The 11,310-nt window shown below is 32.3% G+C and overlaps 2 protein-coding genes across 2 annotated transcripts in view; one reads left to right on the forward strand and one right to left on the reverse strand.

The window, feature by feature from the left end:
- Positions 1 to 311, forward strand: part of LOC108578923 (tumor suppressor candidate 3) — a 2,455-nt gene extending 2,144 nt beyond the window's left edge. Inside the window, exon 8 of the mRNA XM_017942342.1 lies at positions 308 to 311. Within this exon, the coding sequence (XP_017797831.1) occupies positions 308 to 311 (4 nt within the window). The remainder of the gene's footprint in view (positions 1 to 307) is intronic.
- Positions 312 to 4,988: 4,677 nt separating this feature from the next.
- Positions 4,989 to 11,310, reverse strand: part of LOC108578975 (hyaluronan mediated motility receptor-like) — a 9,173-nt gene continuing 2,851 nt past the window's right edge. The window contains exons 2-15 of the mRNA XM_017942400.1: positions 11,067 to 11,236; positions 10,646 to 10,933; positions 10,351 to 10,575; positions 9,773 to 10,249; positions 9,515 to 9,697; positions 9,179 to 9,394; positions 8,733 to 8,927; positions 8,484 to 8,617; positions 6,906 to 7,278; positions 6,580 to 6,801; positions 6,429 to 6,497; positions 6,227 to 6,336; positions 5,994 to 6,147; positions 4,989 to 5,174 (exon numbers count right to left, since the gene is read on the reverse strand). Of these exons, the coding sequence (XP_017797889.1) occupies positions 4,989 to 5,174; positions 5,994 to 6,147; positions 6,227 to 6,336; positions 6,429 to 6,497; positions 6,580 to 6,801; positions 6,906 to 7,278; positions 8,484 to 8,617; positions 8,733 to 8,927; positions 9,179 to 9,394; positions 9,515 to 9,697; positions 9,773 to 10,249; positions 10,351 to 10,575; positions 10,646 to 10,933; positions 11,067 to 11,236 (3,002 nt within the window). The remainder of the gene's footprint in view (positions 5,175 to 5,993; positions 6,148 to 6,226; positions 6,337 to 6,428; positions 6,498 to 6,579; positions 6,802 to 6,905; positions 7,279 to 8,483; positions 8,618 to 8,732; positions 8,928 to 9,178; positions 9,395 to 9,514; positions 9,698 to 9,772; positions 10,250 to 10,350; positions 10,576 to 10,645; positions 10,934 to 11,066; positions 11,237 to 11,310) is intronic.

Below are 11,310 nucleotides of genomic sequence, written 5' to 3' on the forward strand. Positions count from 1 at the left end.
ATTTCGTTTCTCAGTGAGGAATAATTGATCTGTTTCAGCTTATTATTCAAGTAAAAGGATAATTATACGAAATCATTTTTTGTATATATTGCAAAAAGAACTTTCTACTTGTTTATCAAAATTAAAAACTAGGATTCGTATGAACAACAATTTGAGCTCTTAAATAAATTTAAATTGGAGCTTGAACCATTGTTAAAAGTGTTGTATTTTAATCACTATTTACATTTGTTTATACGTAATGTAAAATAAATTAATATTTAAAGTCATCTTTCTAATAAAATAAACGGTACAAATCTTTTTATTTCAGTTAAATTACTATTAGATATACAAAGTGAGGTAACTAACTTGACAATTTAAATTATTTGTAAATTAAGGGGAGCATACTGTGGCGGATATATACTTATGAATATAGTCATTTTCAATCTTCCATTACATTTTTCAATCCAATGGACGTAAATCATGTTTTTATATTTTAAGTATAAATAACACAATTTATGTTCTGTGGATACATATATTTTATTATAAATTAATAGCAAGTACAAAAAAATAGATTAACAATATTTCTTGTTATAAGTTTTGGCGATACATACTTACAAACACAATTTTCGACAAAGATTTTATTGGTTTATTACTGGTTTGGAAGGACTAAATAATACTAAACATTATTAAACATTATTTTGTAGCTCTCCTATTATTTTTGATGACTTCAGCACAACATCGTGGCATAGAATTAATTAAATGAATATACCTGTTAACTGGAATGGATTTACAAGTTTCTTTGATTGTTTCATACAAATCTTGAATATTTTTTGGTTTCTGACATTTTATTTCATGATCAACATTAATCTACAGCATCTCTATTGTATTGAGATCTGGGGACTGAGCAGGCCATTTCATATTTAATTTTTCTTTTATGAAAAATCTTTTACAACACGTGCCGTATGCGTCGGATCGTTATCCGCCTGGTAAATCCAATCGTTAGGCATTTTGTCTTTAATAAATGGAAGAACATTTTTTGTTATATATAAATAAGCAAAACGATCCGTAATTCCTGTAATCTGATGTATTGAACCAGTACCATTCATTCTCATACAGCCCCAAACATGTGCTGATCCATCACCACCATGACGGTTGGTTTTGTACAATTTTTATTAAATTATTCACCAGGTTTGCGTTTCACGTAGGATTTTCCTTCAGAACCAAATTGGTTAAACTTGCTTTCGTCGGTAAACATAACTTTAGACAACATAACATGAAATATGATTTTTTTGCAAATTCAAGTATGGCACGTCGATTCTTTTCGGATATTGGAAGTTCTTTTCGGGCTATTCTTCCCATCAATCATAAAAGAAATTCATTTCAGTTTATCATTTCACTTTTCAGTTTTTTTTTTTACGCTTCGTAGAAACGTGTCACGGGTCGACAAGTGTGTGTCGTCGGTATCGATGGTGAATTTTAGGATACGCCCGCAAATCAACGATGCAAAATGTTACGTAGACCGTGTATGGTTTATCATGGATCGCGCGAGCGCAGCTTCACACAGACGCAACGACAAATTCAAGTGTTTTTTCGCTAGGTTTTTTTGTTTCACTACTATGCGTCATATACTCCCCCTAGATAATTCGCACACTTGCATTCTCGTTCACACTGTCGTATTGTTTCGCTGTACACGCTCACTTGCATACTCGTAGTTCGTACACACGTTTCCCCTATACACTTATTTACTGCTGGTCGAGCCGTTATTCTGAAACACGTTTAGTCGTAACGAAAAAATCTCGATTGCCACAATGTATAAACTGAATACTTTAATGGGCTTTCTTCATGTGCATACCTGTTTTCAGCATTTACCGTTGTTTAAAAATCTGGATTTTGGGTATAGGTCCATCGTCTTGGATGTGTGCCGGAATAAGGACCGTCTTGCCAAAGAGACTCGTTGGTGATGACTTCCTTTTGAGCCTTTACTACGCCAGCGGTCATCTCCGCGGAATCGGTTATTTCCTTGGCCTTTGCCTCTTGAGCCTGCGGTTTTCCGCGATTGGTCTTCTGTTGTCGGCCCAGCTTTCGGGCAGAGGTGCCTTGTTGGATTTCTTTTGATTGAAATCAGCCATTCTTCTTTGGTTGCGCGTCAACCGTGGTGTTCCAACCAGTGATGCCAGAATTGTGGGCCGTGGACCCCCCACTATGACCTACCGCCGTCTCCCACTATACCGTCCTCGTGCTCTCACACAAGTGTAGCGGTAGCTCTGGCTGTGTGCGAAGCCTGTTCGGCTCTTTCCACCATTATCTACGTCACCACGTGACGCTCGAGCAACCTGAGCGCATGAGTAAGAATTAGGAGATTCCCTTTGAATCTCGGTGAGACGCAGTGTTTCGAGTATATGGGCGTTCGGGACAAAAATCATAATTTCTAAATTAATCAATTTTCGACCTAAGTTCTCTAATACTTTTTTGAAGAGAATTCATGCATTGATTGGCACATGAAAAAAATATATGGTTTCATTTAAAAAAATTGTAGCGATCTATATTTTTTATCGAATAAAAACTTTTTTGTAAATTTTCATTAACACGATTTATTGTCAACTGAATTTTGAAGATCTACAGTCAGTCATAAAAATTTACGTACACCCTATGAATATTTACAGTTTATCTATATCCCTTGGGACTATGCTGACATTCTAAATAAACTTAGGGATTTGTCACTAAACCTTTTTTTAGAATTTTGTTTAACTGCATTAAACAAGGATCTGTAATAAGTATTACTAGTATCGGAATTATTTGAAAGAATTTAAATGAAATTGTTTTGGGAAGGTACGTGTGTACCTAGAATTTTGCAAACTATCGAAAATTGATGAAACGCTGCTAGTTGAAGATTTCTTAGGCGAAAATTGAATTTCTTTTTAAAACAAAAAAGAAGTCAAAGTTGTAAGTCAATATGTAAGTACAAGCAACTTCTTTAAACATTTTGCAGAACGTACATACATACGAACGCACTATGCGAAGATGGCTAGTTAAGCAATGCAAAATTTTGCTCTGTAATTTATCTCTATCTTCAATAGGAACAGAGTTATAGTCCAGCTCAGTTACTAGACTCACCCTGTATATGTAATACTCATGCAAAAATTGAAAAAAATATTCTATGTGTCCATTGTGTACTTTTAGAATAAATTGTTTGTTTGCACTTTGCGTATTTTTCTTACTCTTTACCACTATATGTATCTAGGTTCCTACATTGTAAAATAAATTAATTTTTGAAAATCGTTTTATCATTGACTATTTGTTTTCAAAGTTGAGAGAAGTAATGTTTTGCATAGCATCAATGAAAAATACAATTTAAGATTTCCTTCTGACATGTTTATAAGAGTTGTATTACTCTGGGTCGAGATCGACCCGGCGTCCGTGACCGAAATTTAAAAATAATAATATATTAGAAAACTTTGATTGTCTCATAATTTCGTCCCATAGCATATATTGTATATGCAGAAAAGCGTTTACGATCTTCAACCTTTCCAGTATGGTAATTAAATAGGAAAATTAAAGTAAAAAATTATTGCTCCAATAGGATCGTGGTTCCGGCTACAATTCTTTTCGATCAATGTCAAAATTTATAAGCAGTAATATTATATTAAAATAAATGTCACAAATTTCCAATTCTGGGAAATGCAAGTATTTTAATTTATTTTTTTATGTTTACTCTGCAAACGTGGAATGTTTTGTACCTTTATTGTATTTTATGATATTTGTAGCTATACTACATCCAATAAAGCTTTTCTAATGTAAAAATTCTGTTTCGTTTCTAGTTTTGTGATGAAAAATTGTCTGCAAGATCCTAGCATTTTTAGTGTAAAATTGATATTACGCATTCAACATATAATTTATTCACTTTAAAAATAAGAAAAAATTATTTATGTTCTTCATTTATAAAAATTTTCTTAAATTAATAAACAAAGTAATATGAATAAAATAGATAACTGAACCAGTAATAAATAGAATTATTTTTGCATGACAAGAAAAACCGAAATATCGATAATAAAGTTATAATTTTCGGATTCATAAACTCACATGGTTGCGAGAGCAGCCGATAACATTTCCATTACTGAACATGCAAGCGCGACAACAGCCGATAAAGTATTTTGGTACCCGTGAAGTGTGACATAACACAGGTAACTGGTTTCAACACGAATTTATTCAGAATTTCCATTATCAAAAAAATTACCCCTTTCTTTAAAATAAATAAAAATATTCCCAAAACAATTTTTAATAAAAGAAATTAATTTTGATGCAATTATATTAAAAGTACTAAATTATAAAATACTGGAATCAAGAAATTCATAATTCATGCATTCATAATAATTCTGCCGAAAGTAGAACAAAACTATTATCGGGGAACGTTGCAAAAGTAGATTTTCTCCACGAAAATATGAAATAAATAATATCTATCACATATTTGCTTACCATTTTCGTTCCATGTTTTATTTCTTATAATTTTATAATTCTCGAGAATCCCGAAATTCTCGGCTTCTGAAATACTTTCGGCACCCGACCGGACCCGACCCGACCCGGGTTCCCGACATTTTCGAGTTCTCGCACACCCCTGATCTCCACTAATCCTTCGAACCAGATCAGTTGAAAACATAACATCAATATTGCTTAAAGATATAAACTTTACAACTAAACATTAATATCACAGTCTTTTAACGGAACCTATCAAACTGAACATTTGATTTGACGTAAAATCCGATATTAAGTTTGTCAGATTTAATATGTTATAAATATAAATACATACTATAGTAACTAAGTTCACTGGATACTGAGCCAAAACTAATAAAATATGCTAGTCAAAACTAATAAAAGATGCTACGAACCTCGCTACTAAAGTATATATTTATAGGAATTACTGCATGCGTAATTATATAACAATTATTAAATTAATAACTTTTATCAATGTGCGTTTATGGCAATTATAAACAAACAATATGTCTTTACTAAGATTAATTGTTTCGATTCCTCAGAGGCGTTAAAGGTTTATGTGGAGAAGAAGCAGGTGTCGTATGAGAACTCTTAGGAATTCCTATCATATTTTCTTTCCCTTTGCTATGCGCACGTATTTCTTCTGCTCTTAATTTTTCTATAACTTTCTGTTGCTGTTCTATCGTCCTTATTTTTCCATGCAAATCCTAAAAAAAAATATATTGTTTTATCAAGTTGATTTTATATAATTAGCAAACATTATGCAGTTATATATTTTTAATACAGAATTAGTAACTGGGTTAACTAATTAAGAAATTCGAGTAAATATTTTTACGAAACAAAAACATTTATTTATATACACCTACTGCTGTCAACAAAATATATACATTCATAAAACGTATATATACCTATCACCTTAACAAATAAATAAAATACATTAACCAAAAAATAGTTAAACAATAAAGTACTGGCTTGAATGTAATTCAGGCAGAAACAACAACAAATATATTTTCATGCAACGTGAAAAAAAAACAAAAAGTTGAATAAATTTCTTAAACCATATCACTGATTAATTATTTTTTAACATTCGGATGGCGGATGCCGGGTCACTGCTAACCCATCTTTTAGACGCCTCTTGTTTTATCCGACATTCTCTTCTTATATTATCAATATGTTTGTTATTTTAATCATAATATATTTGTACAATTTTACATAATATAATATGTACCAGTTAAAATGAGAAAAATGTGGTTTGGCTTGAGTACGCAAAAGATTTTAACATTGGCTCATATTTGACTCAGCATTCGTCATCCGGTCGTCAAACGGTTAATAATAACACAAATAAAATTGTTGTTGCACATTAACATGCAATACATATGAACAGAATTTTAAATAACATTTTCATTAAGTAACTTGTGGAATAAATATTGGATACTAAAAATATGGATACCGCGATGATGACATTCGTAAATATCCCACACCCAACATAAAACGATCGAGAGTCCAATATGAATAATTAAACGCACCTGCTCGAGCTGGTGGATTTTATCTTTCAGCTGAGACACATGCTTAATTCTTTGCCTGGGATTATGATGACCAACTACTTCAGCATATTTTTCACTAATCTCTTGATAATCCTTTTTGAGGCGTTCGTTATGTTCGGTAAGTTTTTTTACTTCCCTAAGCGGATAAAAGTAGATTTATTACACTGTAACCACATAACTTTATGAAAGAGGTAATTTGTACGAGGAAAACTTACTCTTCGGCCGCTTCTCGACGTGCTTTTTCTTCTTCGAGCTCTTCCATGATCGCCGCCTTTTCGAAACCTTCCTGCTCGTTTAGTTCTTCTTCGAATAACTCAACATTTTCCTTCGTAAATTACACAATAATAAATATATTAATTTATACATTTATTATTTTGTTATATACCTAAAGTGTAAAAATAAAATACTTCAGTTTACCTGTTTGCGATTATCGTCCTCTTCAAGACATTTAATTTTTTCACAAAGTTCTTGAATTTTAGAATTTGCCTGCAAATATTAAATAAAACTAATTAGATTCCTACTTTCTTAAGTGTAAAAAGCAATGCGATATCGGAATTTTTTAACATGCCTCATTTAAAACAATTTTATGTGTCTTCGATTGTTCCTCTAACAACTTCTTATTGTCTTCCACAGTAGCTTCATATTCTTTCAGCTGTACATTCAGTTTGTCATTAAGCAGTTCTATCCGAGAAATTTCGAGCTCTTGAATATCGTTCCTTTCCTCCAGTTTCAGCAGCATATTTTGTGCTTCGGCTAGATGATTAGCCATTTCATGAAGTTGATTCTTCATCTAGTTTTACATTAAATAATGATTTCTTTTATATTTTCAGAAATAATATTTTATAATAAAATTTTTAATCATTCCAAACTGAAAAGAACAACAATAAAAGGTACCTCAGCATTTTGAGAAGTTTTGGCATCATAGTCAGCTTGCAGCTTTGCAACTTGTCTCGTTGTTATTTGCTTTAAATCATCGATTTTAGCTTCGAATATAGATTTTATTGATTTCGCTTCTTTTATACTGTCAGCTTCGATTTGATCGAATAATCCTTTTGTAGCATCCAATTGTTCCATTAGAGCATGCACTTGTTCGTGTACCATTTGCGAATTGTTACTCATAATACTCAATAAATCACGGTGCTCGTTAATACAATCTTCACCACGTTTTAATGCATATTGCAATCTTTCCACTTCAGCATTGCTTTGGGCTAAACGTTTAGATAAGGCAGCAACCGATGCTTGATTCTCTGCCATTATAACTTCAAATCTAGACAATATATTTCATAAATTCTTATATAGATATACTGGGTGAGTCTCGTAACACGAAGACTTCAAATATCTCGTAAACTACTTAAAAGTTGCGTGGTTTTCTGGGAGACATGCAATACCGTAATCGATTTTTTATTTGTTTGCTTTTTTATCGAGATATGAAGTACACCTCCTGGTTTTGAAATGGAATGCCTAACATTTTTTCTCGAATTTGGATAAAACATCGAATTCTACGTTAAAAAGTTCAGTCAACGTGACTGTTAATACGACTTTGTTTAGGACGACAGATCACGTTTGTAAACATATTCCTTGTTAGATATTACACATTATTAACATAAGATACATACCTATTAAGCACGGTAAACGTAAAAGTCTTATTGAGAAAAGTATTACTTTTGTTACAATGTTCAGTAAAAGTGAAAAATATGATATCATAATAGTTAATGGTGCGTACGATGAAAATGCTACGAGAGCTAAGATATACGAAGCTAAGTATCCGGACCGGAATCAACCATCGCAATCGACCTTTCTAACGCTTAATTAAATGTTTGAAGAAGCTGGCAATTTTAACACAAAAAAACGTAAACATCAAAAAAATTGTGAATGATGAAGAAAGTTGTACTACTTCTACCTTAGCAGCGGGCGTTTGTCACAGTAATGTTGTGCGTATTCTTCATTTTCAGATGTTCTATCCGTATCACTTGTCAGTACATCAGGAGCTACATTGACGAGACTTTGAAAATCGCGTTGAATTTTGTGAATGGTTTCTGCATCAGATGCGATATACCAATGGTACATTTGTACAGACCGTTTTATGTTCTGACGAAGGAACATTTACAAATCGCGGAGATGTAAATAAAAAAATACGCACAATCTCAGTAAGTATTCATTTTAGACCCTATTTCATGTAACACTATTTTACGTAGAATTCGATATTTTATCGAAATTCCAGAAGAAATGTTAGGCATTCCATTTAAAAAACTAAAGGTGACCTTCATATCTCAATAAAAAAGCAAAGAAATCAAAAATCGATTACGGTACTGCGTGTCCCCCAAGAAAATCACGCAACTTTTGTCTGAAACATTTTTTCGTACAGCAAATAATTTACTTGATATTTGAAATGGTCATGCTAAGAGACTCATTGAGTATATGTACATATTTATACATGTACATATATTTATTTACACAAAAATGGTAAAGTACCTTTTTTTTCTAGCTACCATCTCTCCGGCTTCTGTTCGAATTTGATCTTTCAAAGCTCTTAATTCTTCTTTTTTCTCCGCTAATTCAGTTTCTGCTCGATCTAATTCCATTTGCAAACTTTGACCAAAACTCTCCTAAATTTTATTAATCGAGCATTTTGAAACAATGTTTTCAATTTAATATTTTATTAACATAAAGCGCACTTTTGTAAAGTGTAATCTTCACTTTTAAATACGTTATAATACTCACTTGTGTTTCTGCAGAGGACTTTAAGTCTTCAAGGATCACGGAAACTCTGGTAATTTCAGCATTCTTCTGCACTAGTTTTTCATCCAATGCTGCTCGTTCCAATTGTACCCGCGCTAAACATGCTTTATACTTTTCCGCACTGAGTCGCATTTCTTTCTCTACAGTAGATCTTGCTTTTCTGATCATAGCGTTTACCTACATTAATACGTTCATTTAAAACATTATACACGAGTACTCTCGCAAGAGAGCACAATGTATTCGGCAAACATCACAGAAAATGAAAAATAGAAAATTTGAGAAAATTCCAGAAGAGAAATAAAGTGTGCACAATAAAAATTCTTTAAATATATCATGCTTTTTTCTATGCTGTCTGATATAGTAAATAAAATTTTGTATTCAAACATTAGAAAGAAGCACTCAGTCAGTGATGGTTTTATTTTACGCACGTGGGACCCGCTTACTTTCGCGTCGCTTTCGGCTATCACTCTTTTAACTCTTTCCTCGCATTCCGTACGACAAGCTGCCAACGTTTCTCTGGTAACTGCTTCTGCATTTTCTACCATTTTTTCAGCGTGTTGCTTAATTCGCTTCGTTTCTTCTTCAACCTTTTTAGCAGCAACTTCTTTTAATTCCACTATCTCTTTATCTCTTGCCATTGACAGCTACACAGAAAACAATAAATGATACTTTGTGAATAGGTAATTCTATGACAGAAAATAAAATATAAATATTCTTTATATTTAGAATAAAATGTATATAAAAACATGAATCGCTTTACATACGTTTTCTATTTCCTTCAAATAATCCAGTCTTGCATTCTCCAATTGTTGTTTCAGTTTAAATGTTTCATCATCATGAAGTTTTATTATGTCAGCTAAGTCTTCTTTTTGTTTCTTCAAAACAAGGTTATGTTTTCTATCCGATTCTTCTAATTCTTGATGTGCTTCGTATAAACGATTATTAACCTACATTATACAATAGAAAGAGATAAGTATTTCTTTCCACTACTTTAAAATTCAAGAATATTGTTAAGTATTTACATCTTTGTAAAGTCTTTGGATATCTTCTAGCTCTTCCTTGAGAAAATTATTTTCTTCTTCAACATCTTTTGCTTTGGTTTCGATTTCTAATTTACGCGATATTTCAAAGTCGTTTTCATTTCTAAGAGTCACTTTTTCTTTTTCAAAATCCGTAGTTAATTTATTAATTTCTTCTTGGTGTTTATATCGAACATCGTCCATTTGTATTGAATAATCTTCAAGAAGTTTCTCATATTCAGCTTTTAATTCATCTAATTCGCATTGAAGAGCTGATAATTGTGCTTGAAGTTCAAGAATTACATTCTGTCGTTTTTGTAACTTCACCTCCAATTTATCACGTTCATCAGTTATATTAATGATACACAAATTAAGTTTTGACTTTTCTTCATCCAATAAGTTGACTTCATGTTTGTAATCTTCCTTAACTCTCTCTAATTTTGTTACTAGTTCTTCAATTTCTGTTTCGAGAGACTGAATCTATACCAAAAAAAAAAAAAAAAGTAAAACAAAAATTGAAAAATTTAAATGAAGTTAATGTATTTTCCATAACTAACTGGTTAAAAGTAACATGCATTTACATTTTCTACATTTTTGTATTTTTTGTTGGCTAATTCAGATTCCAACGCAGTTACTCTTTTTGAGAAATCTGTAATGCGACTTCTGAGATCTCCTTCCATGATTCTTCTTGCTTCAATTTCGCGCTCTTTCTCCTCCGAAACCTCCAACAGGTGACAACGAAGATGTTCGATTTCAGCTTGATGCTTTTCGTCATGACCATTTAATACTTCTTGCTGCAATTTGGCCTATACAAAGAAATTATAAGTAAGAATCAGAAATAAAATCGTACTGCACATTGTAAAAATGATTTACAACCATTGTTTCTATATCCTTCCGGTGTTGCTCTTCTACTTCCGCTTGCTTTTTACGTAATTCCTCGATTTGTAACTCTAATTTCCGTACTTCCACCTTCATGTTCTCGATGTGTTTTTCCTGCTCCTCTATAGTCCTATCTTTGTTCGAACATTCTACTTGAAGATCTGCGATCTGATGCTTAGATTCGTACTTCAACTTTTGGTCGTTGACAGAAATAAGCGCACGCAGTTTTACTTTCGTACATGACTTCGAGGTGTGACCTCGGTCTTTTTTTCGTGGTAGTTGCGGCTAAAAACACATTGTTATTGAAATTCAAATATCTTCTAAAAAAAAGTACATCAATTTTTTAACTGTTCATTCATCACATATTTCGACAATTCATCAATTATAAACTACTCTCATATTATTCTTAATTTCTTACCGTTCTAAAATTGGCCACTATATTGCCCGTGCTTTTGGTGCAAACTGACAAATTGCATTCGGCGCTGTCCGTGCTTTTGTTATCGTGAAATCTTTCTGACTTTTCAATAACTAGACCCCGCACCTTACTTTCAAACCTGGGGTCATACGAACCCGGTGGAGGTACATCATCTACAAAAAATTTCTTTATCAAATAAAAATCCAAAGAGTCCAAACATTTTTTTAAATAAATTTTGACAATGTGC

The sequence above is a fragment of the Habropoda laboriosa genome, unplaced genomic scaffold (assembly GCF_001263275.1).
Source record: "Habropoda laboriosa isolate 0110345459 unplaced genomic scaffold, ASM126327v1 scaffold30, whole genome shotgun sequence".
Lineage (NCBI taxonomy): Eukaryota > Metazoa > Arthropoda > Insecta > Hymenoptera > Apidae > Habropoda > Habropoda laboriosa.